The sequence below is a fragment of the Mastigoproctus giganteus genome, chromosome 5 (genome assembly GCF_048544385.1).
Source record: "Mastigoproctus giganteus isolate SK-2022 chromosome 5, ASM4854438v1, whole genome shotgun sequence".
NCBI lineage: Eukaryota > Metazoa > Arthropoda > Arachnida > Uropygi > Thelyphonidae > Mastigoproctus > Mastigoproctus giganteus.
The window spans coordinates 183,323,920-183,351,052 of NC_143579.1; the positions used below are offsets into that span (position 1 = coordinate 183,323,920).

Below are 27,133 nucleotides of genomic sequence, written 5' to 3' on the forward strand. Positions count from 1 at the left end.
TGGAAGCAAAGTCCTAAACTGAAATAAAAATAAAAAAGAAGTGCTTTTTTTCAGGTGCAGCTGAAGAATTTTTTTTTAAAGCACATTGTGTTAAATTTGGAAAGAACAATTGAAATGATATTCTATCAATACAGAGAGAGAGAGAGAGAGAGAGAGAGAGAGAGAGAGAGAGAGAGAGAGAGAGAGACCAAGAAAAAGCACACAGACATAACAAAATGATGACAAATGTAGTTTATAGATAGCAATTGCTCCAGATATTTTTCTGCCTGAAGTCTTTTGTTTTTGCTGTCCTTTTAAGACACTGCTAGAATTCCTCCCTAAAGTTTCTTCTCTACTGCTGGGGAAACTGGGTATTGAGTGAACCAGTGCATGGTAACCTATCTATATAGGTGAACTAGGCAGTTGTCTAGGATGACAAGAAATCTCAGCCTACATCGTCCTTGAGGTTTGTGGGATGTCCACTGCATGGTTTGCCTAGGCCACAGTTTCTGGCAGCAAGCTTGGGGCTGTTTCTGAGTATATCCCAAGCAGGAAAGGCAATTTTGGGGATGACCCCAAACATTCATATGGAGAAACTTAGAAATGTAAAATTACAAGCAAATTTCAGAAATATTTTCGTATATTATTATTATATTTTAGTATATTATTATTTCGTATATTATTATTATTGCAGAAATACTGCATTTTTTTCCCCCACCTCCAAAATTTTCTCACCTGAGGCCAAACCTTATTGGCTTGCCTCAAAAGCCAGCTCTGTTTGTAGAACAATTCACAAAATGTATTCTGGAAAAAAAAAAAGATTTTTATGGTGAAAAGCATACAATTCATTAAACATGAAATTACCTTGGATTTAAATGGGAATGATAGAATGGCAAAAAATTTGATAGAAAATCCAGATTTATTTCGAAACAAAAATAACTTTCTCTGAGAACCAAAGTGGAATGAAGTGCTACTTGTCTCAAAGACTGTATGCTCTAAAGAAGTGCTTTCCAAACACTTTTGACTCCAACTTTCTAATGATACTTCTTTGTTTCAGTCCAAAAACATGTAACCATTAGATACAGAGAGATTCTATTATGGTGCTAAATTTAGTGACACCCACACTTTGGAAAGCTCCGTTCTAAAGGTTTACCTGATATCAGCAGTGGTATCAGGTTTACTTTATATCAGGTTTCAAGAATTAAAGTACCTCATATTTGCCTAGCAGGAACAAAGGATGTATTTATATCTGGAACTTCCCTGGAAAATGGTTTGAAAATCAGTTTTACTTAATTTTCTTCAAAAATTCAATTTCAGTAATGGATAATGCTCTGAACCATCCAGTGCTGAACCATTGGAGAAAGGCTAAAATTAAAAACTGTTATAGAACTATAAAATCTGAGCTCTATATGTTAAAAACAGAATCAGGTTAATCTTGTGCATCATTAAAAGCAGAATGTCAACTTATGGCCAAAAAAGTCATACGGTGCACCTATAAATTATTCACCTGATTATGAAAGCTGGATTAAAATTTTAATGAAATAGGTATCTTACAGTGGCTTGCTGTAGTTATCAAAGCAACTCAATGAGTTTTCCTCATGCAGTAGGCAGCCTTGACCCCAGCAAGCACTGTGACAGTACAGCATTAAAATGGTGATAGTGAAGGAGAAAGCAATGTGGCTGTGGGATACCGAACCTCCACCTGATTGTTAAGAGACATTTTCAATGGGAATTTCAGAAAGATCCACCTACAAACAATCAATGAGGTGATGGTTAAAACAGTTTCAAGAAACTGGCAGTGTACTCTACCAGAAAAGAATAGGTGTGCCTAGCACATCTGCAGATCAAGTTTCGGAACTTCAGGAAGTGTTTACCCGAAGTCCTACAAAATCTATCCACCAGGCCTGCAAGTACGAATACCACGAGCAGCAATGCACAGGATGGTTCATAAGAGATTGAAACTTTATACTTACAAAGAGCAAAGTGTCCAGAAAATAAAACCTCACAACAAACCACAACAAGAGGAATTCACTGTTCACATTCTCAACCATATAAAGGAAGATGAGCACTTTCTGGAAAATGTGAACACAAGCATGATAGTCTCAAAGTAAAATTACCTGGCTGAATGACAGTGTGGGGTACACTGTTCTTCAGCCAAGTGACTGCACCATATTTACTCCCACGAAAACATTGTGAACTCTGCAAATCCTATAAATGCTCCAATTTAATCGTATGTTACACCTCAGCTGGCAGATATGCAGCCACGTGTTCTATCAGCAAGAAAATGGGGTACCAGTACACTGGAACTGCATGTGGAAGCATGCTGAAGTGTGATTGTGTGATGTCGAATTCTTTGAGTTGTTTTGTTTAGTGTAACAAACTGTTTTACAATACCTGTCACAATAAAATTTTAATCAAGCTTCATAATCAGGTGAATAACTTATAGACACCTTGTATAACTGATGAATTAGCAGCAGTTCATGGACATAAGTGTCATAGCTCTGGCCACATCGCAGTAACTGACATAACAACTGGTGATATGGACTGAAACAAAAGACTATACTGCTCACCTTAAACCCACTTTCTCAAAGACCTCCATAAATGCAGTATGGAAGAAAGCATTAGAAGATATTATAGGGGGGGAATGGGAAATGTGTGAACCATGTAAAAGTCCTAATAGAAAAGGATGACCAGGTCACAGATGGCATAATACAATTTGGAGACATAACCTTTATTTACAGGAAAACAAATAATGTGCACTGAAACCTTTAACCTTTATGATAGCATCTAGCTCCATGGAATGCTCTCCACCTGTTTTTTGAAAATGTCTCCCAATATCTTCTGCCATTTGGCCTTCAAAGCAGTGACTGGTTCATTTCTGTTTATTTTTTGGGCACACAGGTGTATGTGTATGAGAGGAGAGACTGCTCAAAAAACAGACTATCTGGATGAATTGGATTGTCCTTAACAATCCAATTCATCCCAGATGTTAATCTATTGGATTGAGGTCAGAGCTCTGGTCTGGCCAATCCATCACAATACAAGCAGCATAACATGGAGTGTTGCCTTGATGATACAGATATGGGCCGTTCCCAAAGTGCTGTGCAATGTAGGAAACACATTATTGTAAAGGACATCTAGACAGACCTCAGCTTTCGTGGTTTTGTTCAAAACAACCAATGGTACCAGGCAAAGCTGTGAAAAACAGCTCCAGACCATCATGCTGCCTTTGCCAAACTCCACTGTCAGAACAATAGAGCCTAGTAGGTGGCTTTCTTCAGATACCTGCCACACCCAAGAATAACCATCAGATTGGTAGACAATTTACTGACTCATCTCACCAACTGTAGACCAATGGAAAGCACAGCTTTCCAATGGTCTACAGTCTACAGTTGGTGAGATGAGTGGTGAGAAGGATGATGGCTTTACAGCAAACTGGATGGCATCTGACATTAGTCTGGGTGATTAGTGGCTTGTGGATGGCTGCATGACTGTGGTAACTCATATTACGGCATGTCCTGTGCAATTTACTGGTGCTTACATGCAGCATCTCAATCACCTCATGACTCAGACCAGAGCAGCAAAGCAAAAGGCTCAAGCTAATAGGAGTGCTGTGGCTCAGGGGAGAACTGAGGGGGGGCAGTTGCCCTCTGAATCACAGCCTTTTAAAATGCACTACTTGCTTGATGTTTGTGGAGCAGTCGGGTACGGGACATGATACTGCCATGGGGGATGTCTTTGTGTGTGCGCGCACGATGCAAGGAGTGTAAGGAAATCAGGCGACAACTCAGCGTTGTTATGGGCCTATATGAGAGCTTGAAGGACAGGGTGGATGCCCTCGAAGGATTAAAAGTGAGGGGCCCCATCAAGCTCTCAGCTGCCCACACCAATGCCAGAGCTTGCACTTGGTCATCACGCAACACAGCGGCAGCCCCCAAGGCAGAATGCGCTGGTCCCAAAGGAACTAGTAGTTGTTGGTGACTCTATTGTCAGGGAAACGGGAAACATGCTTTGTAAAAAGGATAGGTGGAACAGGACCAGGGTATGTCTGCCAGGGGCAAAGGTTGATGACGTTGTAGAGTGGATATCATCTTTTAAGGGCACAAAAGGTGATATAGTTGTACACGTTGGTACTAATGATATTAAGAGTAGGAGACCGGCGGAATTACTTAACAAGTACAGGTCACTGTTGAAAAAAAAGCCGTGAATTAGGGTTGAATTTGAAAGTGTCTGCAATTCTGCCCAGACACGATAGGAGGGAGTATATGATGAGAGGCCTGTCGATCAATTCAGCCCTGGAAAGATTGTGCAAGGCTCAAGGGGTAGAATTTTTTTCAGCCTGGTCTGTACTTGCTAACAGGAGAGACTGCTTCTACAGGGATAGGATACACTTAAATAGTGGGTGCAAGAATGTTTGCTGATGCTATCGAGGCAGTGTTAGGTGGGTCGGAAAACTGCTAGAATCGGGGGGATACAAGGACAAATAAATTAACAGTAGCCATTGGCAGAGGTGAAAGTGATTCTTGCACTGCTTCTATTGGAATGAGCAGCAGCTTGGAAAATAAGATGCAGGATATTTCAGAGACTGCTGGGAATCATTGGGGTACAAGTAAACACATGGGTTGTGTTAGGGTAGCTAAGAAAAATAACAGGTGCATGTATACTTGTGTGTACACCAATGCTAGGAATTTAGTAAATAAAATTGATGAATTTGAGGTATTGCTCAAAACATCAAAGGCAGATATTGTTGGGATTTCAGAGACTTGGTGTCACACAGATATAAGGAATGCAGAACTGGAATTTGAGGAGTACAATGTCTACAGAAAGGATAGAAATGGAGGAGGGGTTATGCTATTAGTTAAGAAATACATAAAATCCAAGGAAGTGAAGCCAATCGACATCGCTGGACAGTGCAGTGTCGAGTCAGTTTGGTGTGACATAAGCACTGGGAGATTAAAATTGAGAGTAGGAGTGTGCTATAGGCCTAATGACTCTGATGAGTATAATAAGAAACTGTACAGGGAAATAGAGTGGGCCAGTAAATCAGAGCGTCTTATAATGGGAGATTTTAATTTCCCAGACATTGACTGGAATTTGGGGGCTGGTCACTCACACACTAGTAAGGCTTTTGTGGATTTATTGGATGATTGTTTTCTACATCAGCATGTTCGGAAGGCAACTAGAGGGAGTAATACTCTCGATTTGATTATCAGTAGTGATTCTTCATGCATTAAGAATCTGCAGATAAATGAACCACTAGGTGGCAGTGATCACAGTGTGCTGAAGTGGGATTTACTCAAAGAGGTAACTACCTTTAGGGGAAAAGGGAAGGGTTATTGCTTTCGTAAAGGCGACTATGATGGACTGAGACAGTATTTAAATTCTATACAGTGGGACCAACTGATGATGTTACCAACAGCAAACTGAAAATGGGAAGCATTCAAAGAACTTATCTTGGAAGCTACTAGGCTTTACATACCAACTAAGAAATATTGTTCAAGGTTTAGGGCTAAATGGATGTCAGATGAACTAATGAGACATATGGCAGAGAAGAAAAATGCATGGGTACATACAAATTAACACGTGACACAGAAGCCTATGATAGATACAAGTTGATCTGTAACCAAGTTACAAAGGAGGTTAGGCAGGCGAAGGCAGATTACGAGAAATCTTTGGCAAGGGATGCAAAGAAAAACGGCAAAGAGTTCTTTACTTATGTAAACTTTAAAAGAAAGGGGATGAATCAGATTGGTCCACTTGATATCGATGGGTCAACTGTTGATGATCCTGCTCAGGTAGCTAACAAACTAAATGAATATTTTGCATCGACATTCACACATGAGGAGTTATTCAGCTAGGGGAATGCCAGAGGTGTATTCAACTCTGGCAGTAAGCTAGAGAATCTTGTAATAACTGAGAGTAAAGTGGAGGAGAAATTGTTGAAGATAAACACAAGAAAGGCACCTGGGGTGGATGGGATCTATCCAGTTATATTAAAGGAGGCAGCAAAGGAAGTAAGCAAACCCTTAGCCATAATTATGAGAGCTTCCTTGGACTCAGGGGAAGTACCCATGGACTGGAGATGTGCAAATGTGACCCCAATTCACAAAGGAGGATCAAAGGCTGACACAAGTAATTATAGACCTGTGAGCTTAACTTCTCTTCCAGGAAAATTAATGGAGGCACTGGTTAAAGAAGCACTGCAGGATCATATAGACAAGACTTCAGTTATAGCTAGGACACAGCATGGTTTTGTTAAGGGGAGGTTTTGCCTGACCAATTGGATACTATGAAGCAGTCACAAAAGAACTAGATGCAGGGAATAACTTTGATATTATATACTTGGATCTTAGAAAGGCTTTTGATACTGTTGCACATGGAAGACTGCTGCACAAATTGGAGCAGTGTGGCATTGGAGGCAAATTGCTGCTATGGATAAAGCGGTGGTTGAGGGGGAGAAGACAGAGGGTGGTAATCAATGGACACTGCTCATCGTGGACTAGTGTTATTAGTGGAGTCCCTCAGGGTTCAGTATTGGGTCCATTATTGTTTTCTGTATTTATAAATGATATTGATGATGGTATATCAAGCTTAATGTCCAAGTTTGCAGACGATACGAAGGTTTGGAAGGGTTGTCAAGGACACTACTGACACTATGCTGCTGCAACAGGATCTGGAAAGGTTGAGCAGATGGGCTGATAGGTGGAAAATGAAGTTTAACATTGACAAATGTCAAGTACTACATATGGGGAACAGCAACCCCAGAGCAATATATCAAATCTGTGGTACTACACTGACAGTGGTAGAGAATGAAAGGGACCTGGGGGTGGTTGTTCAGATGGGCTGCAAGAGTAGCTCATGGGGTATTGTCAATGATATATAGGAATTTTTCTAGCAGGGATAAGGATGTGATTATTCCCTTGTATAAGGCATACCACACCTAGAGTACTCTATACAGGTCTGGAGGCCTTATTTCAAGAAGGATGTAGAGCTGCTGGAACAAGTACAGAGAAGGGCAACAAGATTAGTGAATGGAACAAAGGGGTGCTCTTACAAAGAAAGGCTTAAGTTTTGCAAATTACAGTGTCTGGAGACTAGGCACCAGCGAGGTGATCTGATAGAGGTGTATAAAGCCTTGAATGGTTTGAGCATGCTCAATGCTGATGGGATTCTTCCCCTTGCTCAGAATAATCACCTGAGAGGGCAGAAATTCAAATTGAGGAAAGACAGATGTAGGATGGACGTGCGGAAATTTGCCTTTAGCCAGCGGGTGGTTTGTTGGTGGAACAGACTTCCATCACTTGTCGTGGAAGTTGATAGCCTAAATAAGTTTAAGGCTCAGCTGGACAGGTATTTCGAACGAACAGAGGGGTGAAGTGGAAGTGGTTATTTTTTATTTATTTATTTATTTTTTTTTTTTGGCTGATGCTGCATAAGCTTGCTTTCTTGCATCAAATGCCTCTACTAATGCTAACTCACTGAGTGCTTGTGTGTGTGTGTGTGTGTGTGTGTGCTGCAACAGCATCAACCTGCATTCCAAATGGATGAATTTTTGCAGGGCTCTCTTGTTTGGTTTGGTTTGGTATTTGGATTTTACGAGCATTAGCAACTAAGGCCATATTGCTCCGGGATATGTGGTGGTCATTCCCTGACCTTTCCGCATCCTCTGTATTTGGTGGTGACAGGCTTGAACCCCAGTCTAATCAAGAAGTGTGTGCTACGCACTGCTGCTCCTGCCCACCTGGCTACGGAGGCACCCTGTAATGGAGGATTCAACCCCAGGAATGGGTATCAAATATATAGAGCACTATATCAAACAATCTCTGAACAATTTGGGCATGTGCAAGGTACAACTATAATTTTTTTCTGGTCTTTAACGTAACCTTAAACCAACTCCATGTATAACCAGTGAAACATTTAAAAAAAAAAAAAATAGACTTTAAGAATGAGTACAGCAAATTTCTTTAGGATGCAAGTTTTTGATTTTATTAATTAATCATGATAAATTAAAATGCTAGGTATAATTTTCATTTTCTAACATGCCTTCAATAATTTGACCAAAAGTACCTTTTCAATACTTAAATACAGTTAGGCAATTTTGGCTGTTTATTTTATAATGAATTTGATATAGTAATATAACAGAATATTTAAATGAAATAAATACACGTAACATTTAACTATTAATACGTACCCACAAATCCAATCCTAGCGTCACCAGTTTTGGCAACATCAAATCCTTCTCCTGTTCCTCCACCACCTCCCTTTGGTGTAATTAGCTCTCTTCTGAGTTTTGCCAGCCTTGCTTTCAGAAGTCCTAAGTGCCCCATAGTAGCTTTATTTCTCTGAGTTCTTGCCATCTGCAATTAAAAGTCTCAAAATTAACAATTTCAATTTGGCATTTAAATTCCACTATCAATGCCTATCTTTGAAGTTGGGAAAAACACACAGTTAAATATGGTTTCCTGAATGGGCATTGCTTTTCAACTGTTAATAAGCTCAAAGTAGCAACCTAATTTGAAAAAAGAAATAACAATCTGAGTACAATCTTTTAAAATATTGCTCACTACTGTTTCCTTCAGATGCATTATTATGTATCAAAACGTTAGCTGTAGTCTGTTTCAATTTATGATAGTTGTTTGAAAAATAAGGTAACATATTTTTGTGACAAAGGCATTTCATCACAGAACAAGGAAATAATACATAAATGAAGGCACATTAACACACCAAATGTCAACAGTCATCCTTCATGATCAGGAACTTGTCTCACAATGCCATACAGGTGCAGTCACAAATTTGTCCATTATTTATTGTAAAAGCAAAATACATTTCCAATCATCCAGATTTCAGTACACCATTTAATTTTGTCATCATCACTGAATCAGTTCCCCTACCCGACATTTTCTCAAATGGCTCAAGCAGATAAAAATCAGAAGGGACAACATCTAAATTTGCAGTGGATGGGTAAGCATCTCCTAGCCATAACACTGTAACTACAGTCATGTGCAGACAGCAGTGTGGAGCATTGTACTGTCATGCAACAAAGGCATCTCTCCATTTGTTTCTTGTATGTGACTGTTATGCCACACGTAGTTTGCAGTTGCTGAGGAATTTCCGTGGACTCAGTCCCTTCTTCATTTGTCCACATTTCAAGTAGAACAGCCATTTTGGTTTAGTCACCTAATTTCCATGATGTGTGCAGCATCCTGTGAAAAGACAAAAAAGAAACATTAAATATATACCTATATTCATGTGATATTTTGCTATTTGGGGAAGGAACATTCCCCCAAACATCTATTACCTTACTTTTCAAGCAACCTCTCATATCTTCCTCAAACACAACCAAAGAGAGGGAAAAGGAAGTATATGATTTATAACTGCAAATTACATTGAAATACAATTTTTCATTTTTTATAATTAATAAATAGGTTTACATTCCCTAAACTTAGCCATTTAATTTAATTACAATTGTATAACATTTATTACTCTTCTCTCATATTACTCTTTTTTTTTTACATCTCTTTTCTCTCTCTTCACATGTGTATCTATATGTATCTCTTCACAAGTAACATCACGTTCACAAGTCTTGTATAACAATACATGTAATACATGCACTAAAGCTAACAATACTGCATTTAATCTATGAATTTCTGTTTTTCATAGTCTGTATTGTTGAGGAGGCTTCCATCCTGCAGTGGGTTGATAATGGCTGCACTTTACCTTTTTACAGAAAAAAAAAAAAAAAAAAAACTGCTGAATTTGTATTTGTGCGGTTTAATAAAATTTGGTTTTGCTACAAATATTTTTATCAAGCCCAAATACAAAATTTCATGAAAATCCATCCTCCGGGAGTCCCCCCTTTGTTACATGCAGACAGAATGGACATGCAGACAATAGGTGCTTGGCATATATAGGTGAACATGCATAAAAAGGGAACCACAATGTACAGAGGGGACTACTAAAAAACAGAATTTTAGTTCTATTAATTTTTAGTAGTCTGCTCTCTGTGTGTGAGTTCTCCATTTACCCCAGGAGCTCACATCTGGCAAGTATGGGCTTGGCACACCCAGGGTCCTGAGCTGGATATCATCATTCTTCTCTTTCTTGATGATTCCCTTCTACTTCTGACTCTCTCTCTCTCTCTCTCTCTCTCTCTCTCTCTCTCTCTCTCTCTCTCTCTCTCTCTCTCTCACACACACAAAAAAAAAAAGAAATATTTTTTTTGGCTGGTGCAGCATAAGCCTCAGGCTTATGCTGCACCGTATGGCTAATGATGATAATAATAATAATAAATGACAGTCATTGCTTGTTTGGAGAAATCAAATCCCAACGGACACTGGAAGAATTCTTGAAAGCCTCACTGGTTGGGACTATCAGGCACAGAGCATACCGTTTCCCTGGTGTTCTGTGTTTTTCACCCAAAACATTCAAATTGACTCAAGAACATACACGTGAACAGACCTAACTAATACATTGGTGCAATGTGGCACTCTAAAACATACAAACAAAACAAGAAATGAAACTTCATGTTATAAAGTGTGGAAATTAACTTCAGGAAAATAATAAATGCAAGGCACTGTGCAAAAAACACACTAATTTATAAATGGTTTTGTGTGTTCTAAGTACGCATCCTTTAATAATTCATGTATGTCGAGTTCAAAAATGACATTAATTTTTCTTTAATATACAGATTTTTCCCAAAACATCAAACTTTTTTGATTTTGAATAAAATACTCAAAACTGATGTAATAATAAAAAATATATATATCAGTTTTGAGTTTTTATTTTTTATTATTACAAGGCTGACTACCACTGGTTACTGATTTTTCTAGTATGATTAAAGATTGTTAATAACGTACAATGCAAGACAGGAACATTATTATAGGTTCTTTAATTTGGATTAATAGGAAGGAAGGGATAGTTCAAAATAGTGGAAAGTCCAAATTAAAGAATATAATAATATGTTGGAAAAGAAGCTTACTATATCTAAAATAAAGGTAATCCCTGTTGTTTCATAATATAATAGAATATAGGAATTATCAAGCACTTAATAGCTCTCTATTATCAAATCTAGTAAATATTTTCAAACAATAGTTCATAAAAAATGCAAATTTATTTGTAGTCCATCACAAGCATATCATATGTGTGTGACAGACTCACATTCATGTGTAATGTTTGGTTAGAACATTATATACATGATTAACAAATACCATCTAAATATATTAATTTGTATGGTTAAAAGAAATTAAAAGAAAGCCAACACAAGAACCATGGGAAACTTTGCTTAACTTAGCGGGCAAACTCGTTTCCCACTACCAGTTTCTCCCTGCATTCTCAGTATACAGATAGTGTGTTATCAGTAGTGGCAGTACAAGTCGATAATGATGTACTGATTAGTTTTTCTCATTATTAAAAGCAGATTACTGGAGTTCACGAGTGGGCTGAAATTTACTTACTGGTACATCCTCCAGACTGCCTTGGTCTTAGGGTGTTCCCCCCCCCCTTCCTGCTGTTTTTTCCCAACAAACTTCTACTGCCACTACCGATAACACGCACTGTCTGCAGAAGTCATTTTCCTATTCTGGAGGGTGTATCTGTAAATAAATTTCAGCCAAGAAGGCATTACACTCATGAACTCCAACAATCTGCTTTTAATAATAAGAAAAAAACTAATCAATACATCGTTATTGACTTCTACTGCCAATACCAATAACACGAGGGTGTATCTGTAAATAAATTTCAGCCAAGAAGGCATTACACTCATGAACTCCAACAATCTGCTTTTTAATAATAAGAAAAAAACTAATCAATACATCGTTATTGACTTCTACTGCCAATACCAATAACACGCACCATCTGTTTACTGAGAATGCTGGGAGAAACTGTGGTAGTGGGAAAAGAGTTAGCCCAGTTTTCCCTAAATTTCCCATGGTTCTTGCTTTGGCTTTCTTTACCTTTGCCAAAGAAAGAAAACTTAATGAAAACATTCATATTCAAAACAAAATTGAATACAAAGATTAAAATAAAACAGAACACAAATAATACAAATTTAATGTGTTAATAACTATAAATTTAATTAGATTTTGACTGTCCTTTCATAATCATAGACTTTTATTGAAGAGAATTTCTGTTAAGAAAAGGTGCAATCTTTACTGACATTTCATGTCATTCTTCATTTCTCTAGGAACATAAAAATATATTTCAGATTCCACATTAGAATTACCAAATTTGGAAGTCAAAATGTAGCAGCTATGCCACATTTTGACTTCCAAAAAGCTGATAATTTGGTGATTGTAAGTAGGAGAAAAGCTGATTTTTTAACGTCCAGACTTTGGGAGCACAAGCACTGGGTTAAAAATAACCCAGAGAATCTTGAAAACAGTGCAGCTTCAAAACCTGCAGAAACAGCCTTCCACTCAAGAACATTTATATCTATAACATACTGGGGAGAGGGGAGTTCTCAAATTGCTCTGAGACTAGGAAAACACATTTACTTAATGACAGTACAATTTATAGGCGCCTCCGTAGCCAGGTGGGAAGGAGCAGCAGTGCGTAGCACACGCTTCTTGATTAGACCGGGGTTCGAGCCCGTCACCACCAAATACGGAGGATGCGGAAAGGTCAGGGAATGACCACTGCACATCCCGGAGAAATATGGCCTTAGTTGCTAATGCTCCTAAAAACCAAATAACAAACAGTACAATTTATCCCATATATTATATTGTTTCCAAACTTTGAATTAAGTAAAGATTCTGTTGCTTTTTTGTGGAGGCTACATTTCAATTTGATTATTGTAATTATTTTATTTTTTATTTTTTGTAATACAATGGCTGTTGCATACACCTATGTTTAATTTTATCTATATTTTTTAAAAAGCCTCTTAAAATACATTATATGTTGCTTATTCTGTGTTAAAACCTGTCTGATATTTATTTTGTGATTTATGGCTTTCTAGCTTAATGATAAAGATATTTATATGCAGATTAATTTCTTAAAATCAAATTTTCACATGTGCTGATGGGTTAAGATACTGCCACAGGACTGTTTCCCAGTACAACATTCTTTCAAAAATGAGCTTACCTCAGATTTTTCTGCCTGTGGATTTCTGTCTGGATTATCTATCACACGCCAACTGATCATAACTGCTCCATTAGGAAGATACTCCTGTAGATTCTGCCTCATTTCTGAAGAGGGAGGGGCCCTCTGCTGTGTAGATATTTTGGGGTTAAATCTAGCAATCAAAACCATGGATCCACACTTGCATTAATAGTTGAGGAAATGGTGTTGGGATAAAGAAAAAGATGTGCACCCTTTGTGATATAACTATTCCAAGACATATTACATATTTCCATCTTTAGAGTGATATCCCCAGTTAATTCTGAGGATGAAAACATGTAATGATTTATTTCTGTTTGTTTAATATCTATTTCTCTTATCTCAACAAATGTTACTTCTTAATGTTTAATCTCTGCCTTTTGCTATTCCTTTGGTCTTACATGAAGCCATAAAGATGACTGTTATTTCTGTTCATCTAAAGTGCAAGGCCATAATGCTAAAAATAAAATGAGACATTTCATACCTGAATTTACCATTTGCTATTAAGACCCATCACGCATGGACTCAATCTGCCTATAACTCCTCTACCAGAAAATTTCAATACAACTTCATCAGTTTTTGAGCATATACAGTAACAGTGACCATTCCCAACATAAAAATATACATATACAGTTAGTCCCCCACTTACTGTCTTACATAAGCCCGAGTTATATAACTTCAGACTTGCGTATTTTTTTTTGGTAAAATCGTAAAGATACTTTCTGTATAATTTTTAAGAGTGAAGTCAAATGAAGGAACAATAAGTATAAGTTTTTATTTTCGTTCCCATACAAACTATGTTGAATAATAACCTGTGGCGTAACTAGAATTTAAGTGAGTAACTGGAGTCAACTTTATAAGGGTTCTGAGCTGGATATCTCCATTCCTCTCTTTCTTTGGCAATTCCCTTCTGCTTCTGACTCTCTCTCTCTCTCTCTCTCTCTCTTTCTTTTTGGCTGGTGCACCATAAGCCTCAGGCTACCGTGCACCATACGGCCAGTGGTGGGATTCAGCTGGTTTGCACCGGTTCGGCAAAACCGATATCTAATTTTTTGTTGAGTTCGGCAAACCAGTTGTTAAAATGGCACTTGTGATCAGGGTTCTCTAGGCAGCCACCCAATGTGGAAATCACAAATTTACATTCCTTACTCTTTTTTAACATTCATCTATGCAACAGCGTATTCCAAGTGGATATAGTAATGTTCATTCCATCCATAGGTGAAAAAAATTAGACAGAACTATGTTTGTAATATTTATTTATTCATTTCATAAAACTCATTATACCTTTGATGAAGTAAACAAACATATATATATAGTAAACAAACATATATATATATATATAGTAAACAAACACAAACAAACATAGTTCCGGTCAACCCTTCCCTATCTCTTCCATCATGCAGTATGATTGATTTCTTTTGAGGTTATGACGAACATCGTGGTGAGATCCAATATTCCTTATATTTCGAGGGTACAGCTCTAAAACGTGTTCGCAGGCCGGCCGCTAGTTAGTACACCAGACCGAACCTATTGGTAACTCTCTAGGAGGCTTCGGGATCAGCTAGTGTATAATCTTGCTACCTCTACTCTGCCAGAGTGACGGGAGGGAGTCCGAGTAGTGTGTATGTGGGGAGCACTGTCGAGGCCACGTTATGTCAAGGATCTGGGTATATTCTTACCACGTGTAAGACATATCCAAAATTTTATTACTTCATACAGCATGTCCCACCCACTTTTTCTTACTATTGAATACACCATGAATTGTCAAACTAATAGAGCAAGCTTATCTGCAAAAAGATCTAAACCTCCCAAGCACTTCCTAATTCATTTCACAAATATACGTGGTCTCAATTCTAATCTCAACGATGTCCATTTCCACTTGCAGTCTGCCAAGCCCCATGTACTTTTTCTGGGAGAATCTCAGTTATCGGTTGATTCAACTACAGCTCATCTCAGATGCCCAAATTATTCACTGCATGATTCCTTTCACCTCAAAGGTGGTACTTGTGCATATGTCTGTTCTGATATTCCCTGTCAGAGACTTGGCAATTTGGAATCTCCTCTCTTTGATCTTCTCTGGCTTAAAATCTCTCCACCTCATTGTGTCAAATTCATCTGTTGTCTCTACCGTTCTCCCAACTCCACTAATCACTTGGAACTCTTTGACTTCCTCTCTTTGCAACTTGACTTTCTCCAGTCCAACTTTCCTAACGGTGAGGTAATTTTAATGTTCACAACTCCAGCCGGCTTCTGTTTTCTTGTCACACCGACTCAGCTGGCTGAGATGCTGAGGCTTTTGCAATTACTAATGACCTTACACAGATTGTTCATTTACCCACAAGAATACCAGACAATCCTAATCATACAGCCAATATGCTTGATCTTTTTCTCCCAAACAACCCTTCTAAGTACACAGACGAAGTGAGAGGTCCTTTAGGCACTTCAGATCACAACTTGGTGATTGTCTCTTTTCCAATGGGACCATTATCTCATGGCTATTCCCAACCTAGTATTGTTTGGCATATCAAGAATGCAAAATGGGATGACCTGCGAGACTTCTTTTCTTCTTTTCCTTGGTCGGATTACTGTTTCAAAACTTCTGATGTCAATGTTTCCTCAGATCGTGTCAGTGAAATTATTCTTGCAAGAATGGAATCCTTCATTCCACACTCCACTCTAAAATCTCGACCTTTATCTAAACCTTGGTTTTCCAATAAATGTGCTAAGGCTGTTCAAGAAAAGAATGTTGCATATCGTAATTGGCTTGTTTCTAATTCTTCAATGTCATTTTCTGCCTACACCAAAGCTTGCAACAATTGTAAAGCAGTTATTAATCAGTCCAAACTAGAGTTTGAACAGGCTAAGAGTAGAAAACTTGCTTCTTGCCCTAATGGTAGCTGAGCATTCTGGTCCCTTGCATGCTAGCATCCCATTTTTCTTCCAACTCACGTATTAATGATCTTGGTAAAACACTTCCCACCATTCCCAACACGCTCCAATCAATGCCTCCTGTGGTCTTCCGTCAAAAGGATGTCAGAAGGATTTTGATGAACCTTGATGCTAAGGAAGCTCTAGGTCCCGATGGTATATCTCCACTTGTTCTGAAAACCTGTGCTCCTGTACTACTCCTATTCTTTGCCGCCTTTTTTCACTTTCTTATTCCAAAGGTGTTTTTCCTTCTGCTTGGAAATTTGCTCATATCCAGCCAGTTCCTAAATGGGGGTGACAAATCCCTCCCATCAAATTATTGTCCCATCGCAATTACTACTTCTCTTTCTAAAGTAATGGAGAAATCAATTAACCGCCAACTCTTAAACTACCTAGAAACCTTCCGTCTGATCAACGATCGCCAGTGTGGATTCCGTCAGTGTCGATCCACTGGTGATATTCTGGCTTATGTTACCCATTTATGGACTAATTCAATGGAAAGGTTCGGTGAAACACAAGTAGTTGCTCTTGACATCTCAAAGGCTTTTGATTGTGTTTGACATAAAGGTCTTCTAAACAAGCTTCCATCTTATGGTTTGCCAACTGTTTTTAGTAATTGGTTATCCAGTTTTCTGTCCGATCGCTCACTGAGGGTGATGGTAGATGGCTCTACCATCACCTATCCATAGTTTTGCTGATGATAGCACATTGCATTCCACTTTCCATTTTGAGAAACCTTGTTCTGCTCAATCAGCTTCAACTTCTCGAAAATCTGCTACTTTAAATGCCGATCTTCAGGTAATTCTCCAGTGGGGCAAAGACAACTTAGTTGATTTCAACCCTTCTAAAACTCAGTCTTGTCTCATATCTCGCAAAAAGGATTCTTCTGCTCCTATGCTTATCTTTGGTGACACTCTGATTTCTAGGCAAAATGATATCTCTTTTGAGGATTACCTTGACTTCTAATCTCTTTTGGCACAAGCACATTACAAATATTACTTCCTCTGCATCTAAAAAACTTGGTTTTCTCTTTCGCTCTCAGTGTTACTTTTCTTCCAAACAGCTGCTCACTCTGTATAAATCACAAATCCGCCCTGCCATGGAATATTGTTCCCACATCTGGGGTGGTGCCCCCAAAACCTCTCTCAGGCTTCTTGATTCCATTCAGAAGAGGGCAGTTAGGTTAATTAACGATTCATCTCCAACAGAGTCTCTCCTCTCACTGTCTCATAGACGTACTGTTTCTGCTGCATGCATCTTCTACAGATACTTCCATGGGCACTGTTCTTCTGAATTGGCTTCTATAATTCCTGCTCTCTCTTTCAAAACAGTCCGAACACGTGCCGCCACCAGCCAACATCCATTTACTGTCCAACTTCAAACTCACAGAACCAACTTTTCATCTTCCTCGTTTATTCATTCAACTGCCGTTTTCTGGAACAACCTTCCTTCATACGTATTTCCTGAAAATTACAGTCTACAGAAGTTCAAGTCCAATGTCAACAAATATCTTCTTTCATCTTCTCAACCTCCAACCCAAGCACGGTACTAAGCACTATAGGTTCTAATACTTCTCATGTTTAGGGTCTACATAAAAAAATAAAATAAAAAAATAACATGAAGAGAAAAAGTGCCAAACAACCAGGGGATGACACACTGTTATCTGTTTCAGCTTTGTGTTACGCCCTAAATTCACACAAGATATTATGAGTGTGTTGGTGTTCCTCAATCAATAAAAACAATAGGAAGCTAGGACACAACGAACCAATAGAAATATAGATTTCAAGGGTTATCTTTTCACCCATTTCGGATGCCATGGAAGAATGTTCTTCCATGTTGGAATCTTATGCCAGTGTGCACATGGTAATTAAAACGTTTTCATCACAACTTTCCCGTGACAAACAGGTTTGTCGTACACATCATTCTATCGTATTTAATATGCATAGCCTATGCCATTTATTAATTCAGCAAGAAATTTTCATTTAGTATCGATAAAATGAAGAAAATGTATGTTCTGACTGATGTTTATCAATGGTATAAGCACAGTGCTTTGTTTATAAAAGTTTATGATATGACCACACGTGGACAGAACCAGTAAAAATATTCAAATATATAGGCACATATCCGCTCCTGCTCTATAATATATTAAAATAAAACATTTTTAAAATTTTTTGCAGTAGCCCTTAAAAGGATGAAAAGGCAACAGAGACAGATTTTTTCAATAAGAAACCAAAATTATCTTGGATGGCACAAAACAGTCACAAGCACAACCACTCCAACTTGAAGAAAGCAGCACATCAATTATTGAAATAAAAAATGATAACAACTCCAAAATTGAAAATAATCTTCCTGAATGCTGGACAGTACAACAATATAACAATTTTAAATAAAAATATGATGGACTGGTAATTTTTAACAAAAAGTTAGGTTGCGAGTATTGTGCAAAATATGACTTTATAAAAGAGATAAGTGTTCATGTGTCAAAAGAATGGAAATGTTTTCAGATTGAGGCATCAGGGAAAAATAAAGAGGTACAACAAGCTTCTCTAAGGAAAAAAATGAAAGAACATTTTTCATTAAAACTTCATAACATTTGTAAAGAGAACTCAAAACAATGTGAGCAAGATTCAATAACAAAAGTAATAGATATGATGAATGAAAAATATTTAAGTGCTACTTGTAGAGTATTTAATATAGTTTACAGCCTGGCAAAAAGATGTAAACCGTTTTCAGACATAGAAGATGAGATAGAAGTGCAAATTAAAAATGGATTAGATATGGGAATAGGATTACATTCTCGTAAAACTGCTGTGAAAGTAGTTGATTTCATTGCAAACGAAATTAAAAAAGAAATATTTAATAAAATTATTGAAAATAATCTGAAAATATGTTTGATTATTGACGAAGCTTCAATGTTACATTACCGTTACTTCAGTTACATCAGCAACAATTTTCATTGAACTAGTTGAATTGGAAAAACAAGATGCAGAGACAATATGTTCTTCAGTTACGGAAAGTTTAAATAATGTTGGGCTTACTAAGAACTACCTAGAAAGAAATTTAATAGGATTTTGCTCAGATGGTGCCAGCGTTATGCTTGGGAGAAAATCTGGAGTGAGCACTAGGATTGCAAAAGAGTTTCCAAACATAATAATATGGCACTGTTTAAATCATTGCCTCCATCTTGTTATAGATGATTCGCTAAAGGAAATAAAGCAAGTAAATCATTTTAAAATATTTATTGATAAGATATATACTATTTTTCATCAATTCAATAAGAACCAAATTGAACTTTCCAAAATATCCGAACAACTTGGAATTGAAATTATAAAGATTGATAGAGTTTTGGGCCCAAGATGGGCTACCTGTAGTTTAAGGTCAACCCTAGCTGTGTGGTGTGCTTATCCAGCACTACATCACTATTTTTATTCAAATAAAAAGTACTTAGGTATGGCTGCCCGTCTTGAAAATATATATTTTATAACTGATTTGGCATTGATGATTGATATTTTAAACAAAATTTCTCTTCTTTCGAATGCACTGCAAGCAAGAAATATAGACATAATAAAGACTGAAAAACTCGTGATATGTGATCTATTAAAGCAATTCAAATGCTTGGAAAGGAAAAGGGTCCATACGAAAAAAAAGTTGATGAATTACTTCAGAAACCTTCAAAAATATAAAATTTGTAGAAAATCATCGATTTGTCGGGCTTCCTTAGGAAAGACTTTTAGAAAACATCATAACGAATTTGAAAAAAAAAAAAAAAAAAAAAAAGACTAATGGATTGTGAACATTTAAAAGCAAGTTGAAGCCAATTTAAAGATAGGAATAAATTACAATTTCTCAATTTTTTGGAGCCAGATTACTGGAATATTGAAGAAGTACTAGTTCCATGGAAAGCAGCTGAAGAACAATTGCTCGTATTTAATGACATTTTTAATTACCAAATTGATATTAATGATTATCGAGATTTCGTGGGAAATGTTTTAAAAAATTCCCAGAATTATGCAATTTCCTGAAAAATTCCTGAAAGTTTTCAAAGAGCTAAAAATATTGTCAGAACAATTGCTGTAAGTTCAGCAGAAGCGGAAAGGAGTTTTTCAAAGATGAACATAATATATTCAGAGAAGAGAAGTCGCCTAACTGTTTCTAATATATCAAACACAATGAATATTAGTCTAATCAGCCTACCTCTAAAGGAATGGGATCCCACTCCTACAGTGAAAAGATGGTTAAGGATAAATCACTCAGCCGATGATGCTCGGATAAAAGCAAAGAAAATTGCAAGTGAGGATACCAATCAAGAAGCAATATGAAAATATCTTAAATAACAGTTTTATTGTTTTTTGTCAGGTATTATTTAACATTTTTTCATTAATATTTTAAAACTCTTTCTTATAACATAATCTAGTTTTGTGAACCTCTTTTATTGTTCTTATTTAAGTATTAACTGCATGAAATAATAAACTACCTTTCGGTATATAGTTTTTTTATACTTAGAACGGTCATTAGGGAAGCAAACTGGTTGTTAAATTATTTGATTCCCACCACTGCATATGGCTAATAATAATAATAAGTGTCTGCATGACCACCATTCTTTATATTTTTTGTATTAATGCTTTTCCCACTGAGGAAGGACAACCCCTGTCCAAAAGCTTTGGTGATTTGTTTACTTTATTTTTATCTTATTTTAACACGTGCTTTAACTTATTTCTATTAAAGAATTTTTACCTAAAATCTATGTTATCCGTTTTTTCTCAGCAAGCTAAAATATTATTATAATGAATAATCTTGAGAACAGAGGCCTATTTCAATTAGAGTTAACATTTCATTTACTGCTTTAAGAAGTCTTAAAAAATATTCAACAACATGTGTTTGAAACAGATGAACTACGTCGAAGCACTTCGGAGAAACCCCACAACATTCAAGACACGTGGACTGTGTCCCATCGGTTATTTCTCAGAGAATTATACTCTAGCCCGTCATCTCTACATCCTTTCCTTCTGGATTATCGAGTCAGTTCAGTTTTGTTTGAGAATGAAGTGGGTGCTTTTGTTTGCATTTGGTAGGTAATATTTGTTACATGTTGGGTTATTGTGGTGAAGTTGAAACTCACATTATCCTACCATTTTCAGCTACTTTGCAACCAACTATAATCGTGTAGTGCACGCTTCATTCGCATGTAATAAGGTGTGACAACATCTTGTAGCTTAACTCTGTGAAGTGTTTTACAGATAGTTATAGTATATAACTATTTTCCTTCATTACTCTGAGGATATTATGCGGTTTTTGTAATTTTGGATTTTGGCACCCATAAGGCAGGACAACCTATACTCAAACCACAGGTGCCCTCTACTGGCCCATCTGCTACTCTGTCCATTATTGGAACAGCTTACCTACAGCACTCTGTGAACAGCCTACAAGATTCATGGTTTTAGTAATACTGCCACCCTTCAAATCAGTATCCAACAATCATCTTTTTTTTTTTCATAGGCAATAAGATCACATTTCTTGCCCAAATCAATCAAGTACTTTGCATGGACCACATGCCACAAACTTGTATTTACTGGTTCTCAAGGTAACATATGTGCTACCGGTAAGGTGGGGAGGAATAGCTGGTTGCTAAAACACAGGGTTGCCATAATTTTTATGTTTTGAGTAGATGGTGTTGTTGTTGTTATTTGGTTTTTAAGAGCAACTAAGGCCAACATTAGCAACTAAGGCCATATTTCTCCGGGGATATGCGGGGGTCATTCCCTGACCTTTCCGCATCCTCTGTATTTGGTGGTCACGGGCTCGAACCCCGGTCTAATCAAGAAGTGTGTGCTATGCACTGCTGCTCCTGCCCACCTGGCTACGGAGGCGTCGAGTAGATGGTGTAGGTATATGTATGTATGTATGTATGTATATATGTTTTTTTAAGAAGGGATTTTAAATTGCTGTTAGCACCTAGCAAGTCTGAGTGAGGACTTACACCTATTGTGCAAGAACTCATTGCTTCCTCTAGAAACTAGAAGTCTTTCAATTAACGTGGCATCACCAATTCCCTTGACAGCGCCCTTTGAAAACAATGAAAGGGTATATTTGAACATCAGTAATGATGACTACAACAGTAGAGAATTTTAATTCCACAACCACAAAATTCATCATAGACTATTTGGTTTAGCAAGCACATGTGAATTCATGTTTCAAATATATGCAGTAAAATATTTTTTCATAAAATTTTCCTTCGAAAATCTGGGTGCAACAGTCTAGTGCATCTTATAGTTCAAAAAATACAGTACGTACATAATTTTACAAAATAAGAAAATTTGTATGCATATATCTGTGTTAGCACTTGCAATTACCTTTTACAAATGACAGAACAATTACATAATATAAAACAATATTTTTGGACAGGGAGTTTAGCCCCTTCACTGCCACGGGTGTGCCCATGTGTTGGAATATAGCAATTGTATAACTATTAGCACAAGAGTAAAGTCAACAAAAAATATTCATAAAAGCAGCAAATATAACCTTTGTGTATGGTTGTTTTTTTTTTAGTTTATGAGCAGCTGGTAAGCATTTACTGGCCATAAAATTTTGCTTGACTGGCTCACTATTAACCAAATAAAGAGTTGCATTTTTTGTGGCAGCGGACACACCCATGTTTCCATATAGTATCCAATTGTGTACAGTAGATACCAGATTATCCAGGTGCAGTTTAACTGGATTCCGGATTAACCAGGGGCCAAAAAAAAAGTTTGATTTAAATGTCTTTAAAAAATCAATTACAGCACCTAATTACAATAATTTATTTTAAAATTTAAATGTTTTTTAAAAAAATACCACTTAAGACCCCACAAAATCTTAATCTGCCACTGGGAGTCTGCTGTACAATCCTGTTCCTTAGGGATTCCTTCAATCCTTTGGCACATGCACAAACAGGTACATACTCATTGCTCATCAGTTAGTGCAAGTTAAGTGGGCAGGCACAATGATGATGTAGTTGTTCAATAAAATTCTGTCTGAGTTTATTTCAAAATCCCATAATGTTATCATTATCATCAATCCCATTATCAACTTTCCCATCATGTTAAAAAAATATATATATTGTTCTTTCAATACAACAGAAACTTAAATTCATCAATAAACATGAAAAAGGTTCTCGAGTGTAAGCTTTGATGAAAGTGTACAACACTGGTGAACAAACTGTATGAGATTTAATAAAGTTAAATTAATTGGATTTGCTGGAGTTTCAGATAGTGCTAACAGAATGACGAAATGAAAATCAATGAAAACTTTTACATACAGTTAATTGGACAAAGTGATGGTTATGATTTTATCAACAAAGGGCCAAGGAAATCAGTTTCTGTGCTAATTTGCACTGCCCAAGCTAAGCATTTTTTCAAAGAGTTAAAATTACTGGGGCAATTTAACGTATCTTCTGGTTGGTTGACAAGATTTAAACTTATACATAGAACTATTTTAAAATAAGCAACATGGACTAGACAAATTACTATTCAAGAAGAGAAACAGGGTTCTGATGAACCTGCAGCAGACAAATCTAAGCACCAATTTCAGAATTCATTAAGGAGGAAGGCTAAGGCTCATACCAGAACCACTTTTCAATGCTAATGAAATATGTTTGTTTTAAAAGTGCCTACCAAACAAAACAATAGCCTATGAAAGTGAATGGAGTGCTTCTGGGTAAAAAGTTCCTAAACAAAGATAGACTGTTTTATGTTGTGGAAATGTTGCTGAAACTTTTTTTTTAATTGGGATTTCAAAAAAATCCTCATGTTTTTTCTGGAATTGCTGTTTAAAATTTACCTGTTCATTACTACAACAATAAATCAGCTTGGATGGGTCATGAAATTTTTCCTGACTGTTTAAAACGAAATTCATTCCAACAGTGCTTCAGCATATGAAATAAATTATCTACCAGAAAAAGCAATTCTACTTTTGGACAGTGCCCCTAGTCACCCAAGTGAGGAATTTTAAAGTCAGATGATGGAAACATTTTTGTAAAATATTTGCCACCAAATGTGCCAGCACTGATAAAGATGATGGACCAAGGTGCAATTCAAAATTTTAAAAATATTTATAAAAAAAAATTATTATTATTATTATCATTAGCCATATGGTGCAAGGAAGCCTGAGGCTTATGCTGCACCAGCCAAAAAAAAAAAATTTCTGAATTACCCTGAGTGTGTGTGAGAGAGAGAGAGAGAGAGAGAGAGAGAGAGAACAACAGTCAGAAGTAGAAGGGAATCATCAAGAAAGAGAAGAATGATGATATCCAGCTCAGGACCCTGGGTGTGCCAAGCCCATACTCACCAGTAATCAAGGACAGCAATTCATTGTCATTTTGGAAAAATATGATAGTACTGGATGCAATTTATAAAATTTCAATATCGTGGATACTGATCAAAATCAAAACATTACAAAAACCTTTCGAAAAATATTACGTGTACCTGTAAAAGATGAAGTTAGTTTTTAATCACAATACTAATAATGACATATTATATGATTTAAGACAGACTGAAGGTTAAGAAATTTTTGATGAAGAAGCAGTTGTTGAGTGGTTTAATTCAGATAAAGGTTTAATCTGCCATGAAATGTTATGCGATGAAATAGCATGTAGGGTTATGAATGCAGAAGAGCCAAAGAGAGATGAAGACTAGAATAAAATCTATTGCCAACAAATAAAACCTTGCATAGTACTGCTTATCTCACATGGAGGCTCTGCTTGACTATACAGAGCAAGAAGACTGTTCTTTCCAAAAGGAAGTTACATTCTGGAATCCATAGAAAGGTCAGTGATGCAAACAAACAAACTTCTTTACTTTCCTTTTTTAATAAATAAGAGAACATATGATGTGTGTGTGTGTGTGTGTGGTTATTATAGTAAAAGTATAATATTTACTATATAGATACTGAATATGTTTATAAACATAACAGTATACAGTGGACCATAAGGCCAAAATAACTTATAAAGGCTAAGTTAGCCTGTGTAGGTCTACAATGCCATACCCTGGAAATAAACATATAATTAGTAATAATATATAAATATATAATACAATAATGATCATGTAACTAATTATTGATATATAGATACATTGAAAGGAACTTTTTTGTAGGGCTAACCCCTTTAAATATATCCCACCAATAATTAACAGAGCTATCTGTTTCTGGTTGCTATCTGCCTGTTTAACTAAGTCCAATTAATAAACAATGGCTAATTTGGTTATAATTTAAATAATCAGGGCTAGCTGTTAACTTGCCTGTTTACTGCTAATTTAAATTATAACCAAATTAGCCTTTATGTTTATTAATTGGACTTAGTTAAACAGGCAGACAGCAATCAGAAACAGATAGATCCGTTAATTATTGGTGGGATATTTTGAAAGGGGTTAGCCATAGAAAAAGTTCCTTCCAAAGTATCTATGTATATACACCCATGGGCTCACATCTGGTGAGTATGGGCTTGGCACACCCAGGGTCCTGAGCTGGATATCATCATTCTTCTCTTTCTTGGTGATTCCCTTTTGATTCTTCCTCTTCTTCTCTCTCAGGGTAATTCAGAATTTTTTTTTTTTTTTTTTTTAGCTGGTGCAGCATAAGCCTCAGGCTTCCTTACACCATATGCTAATAATAATATCAATAATTAGCTACATAATCATTATTGTATTATATATTATTACTAATTATATGTCTATTTCCAGGGTATGGCATTGTAGACCTACACACAGGCTATCTTAGTCTTTATAAGTTTTGGCCTTATGGCCGGCTGTATACTTATGTTTATAAACATATTCGGTATCTATATAGTACATATTATATTTTTACTGTAATAACTAAATTACAACCTGATGTAATGGTCAATCTATTAGTGATGGCATTAATCTGATCTGACATAACTTTTACATTTATCCCAATTTTTTATATATATAATGTATATTGTTCATAATCTAGAATTTTTTTTTTTTTTTTTTTTGCTTATTTTGGAGATTATCTTTGAAATCATATGCGGGGAAATTAATTTCCCGACCTTTGCAGTTAATGGGAGTTTACTTGATGAGACGGGGGATGTAAACAGGTTAAGTTTATCCTGGTTCGGGTGGTACGGAAGATCCCATTTTTCCATAAGAACAGTTAAGGGTACAGAAAGATATGTACCAGAAATCCAAAAGTGAATTTATAACCATAAATTCACGTTTGTGATTCTCCGCTTTCATTGGCAGCATCCTATAAATATGATTAATTAAATAAATAAAAATGAAAGAAAAAAAATTAAAATACCAACCTCTGCTTCTATGGCTGCAATTTTTTCAAGAATCGTGCTCATCTTGCTTATTTTATCAATATAACTACAACCTGACAAGTGTTAATTAAAACATTTACTATTTTCACAGCTTTAAAAACGAGCAAAGCGCATGCCACCTAATTTGCAATCTGCGTATAAAAACCCTAACACACGAGGCTGACTATGACAAGAAACGTGTTTACAAATCGCTTCGACATATTCAGCGACCTCTAATCCCCTATATTGTCCCTAATTTTAAATCCCCAAGCCTCAATGAATATAACACATTCCCGCCTAAAAGTTTGGAATCACGGTGTATGACAACAGTTTCGTTAAATTTTTTGAAATTAGCTATGACAATGTAGTGATTACTATTAAAAAAAACTACATATTTTAAGACTTTTTATTAAGCACTGAAAATTGTACAACAAATAAATATTGAAATTATTAAATACAATACTGATTTATCATCAAAATATCCACCACGAGATTTTATCAAACTTACACAGACGTGACATTCTAGCAATTAATTTTATATTAGTGTCTTGACTAACATTATTCATAGCAATTTGCAAGGTTCCCATAAATCATATGAAGATAGACAGACCTGACAGTCTAGATAATCCCCTTAAAGCACAACTGGGTTTAAGAAAGGCGATTGGAGCTGCCACACCATAATTTGCAATACCCTTCCTATTTTTCAGTTGCTAGGAAGTCTCTGCACAGCTTGAAGCTGTGATTCAGATTATTGTCTTGTTGTAATATAAAAGTTATTCCCCAAAGCGGAAGTCCCGAGGATATTACGTAATGTTCAAGAATGTTTTGTAGTCTTCTTTTCGTAAA

The 27,133-nt window shown here is 36.5% G+C and overlaps 1 protein-coding gene across 1 annotated transcript in view; it reads right to left on the reverse strand.

Moving 5' to 3' along the window:
* The window catches only part of 128up (GTP-binding protein 128up), a 142,543-nt gene extending 116,085 nt beyond the window's left edge, over positions 1-26,458 (reverse strand). The window contains exons 1-2 of the mRNA XM_090373569.1: positions 26,291-26,458; positions 8,171-8,336 (exon numbers count right to left, since the gene is read on the reverse strand). Coding sequence (XP_090229695.1) covers positions 8,171-8,336; positions 26,291-26,332 — 208 coding nt within the window. The 5' untranslated portion in view covers positions 26,333-26,458. The remainder of the gene's footprint in view (positions 1-8,170; positions 8,337-26,290) is intronic.
* Between the last annotated feature and the right edge of the window lie 675 nt (positions 26,459-27,133).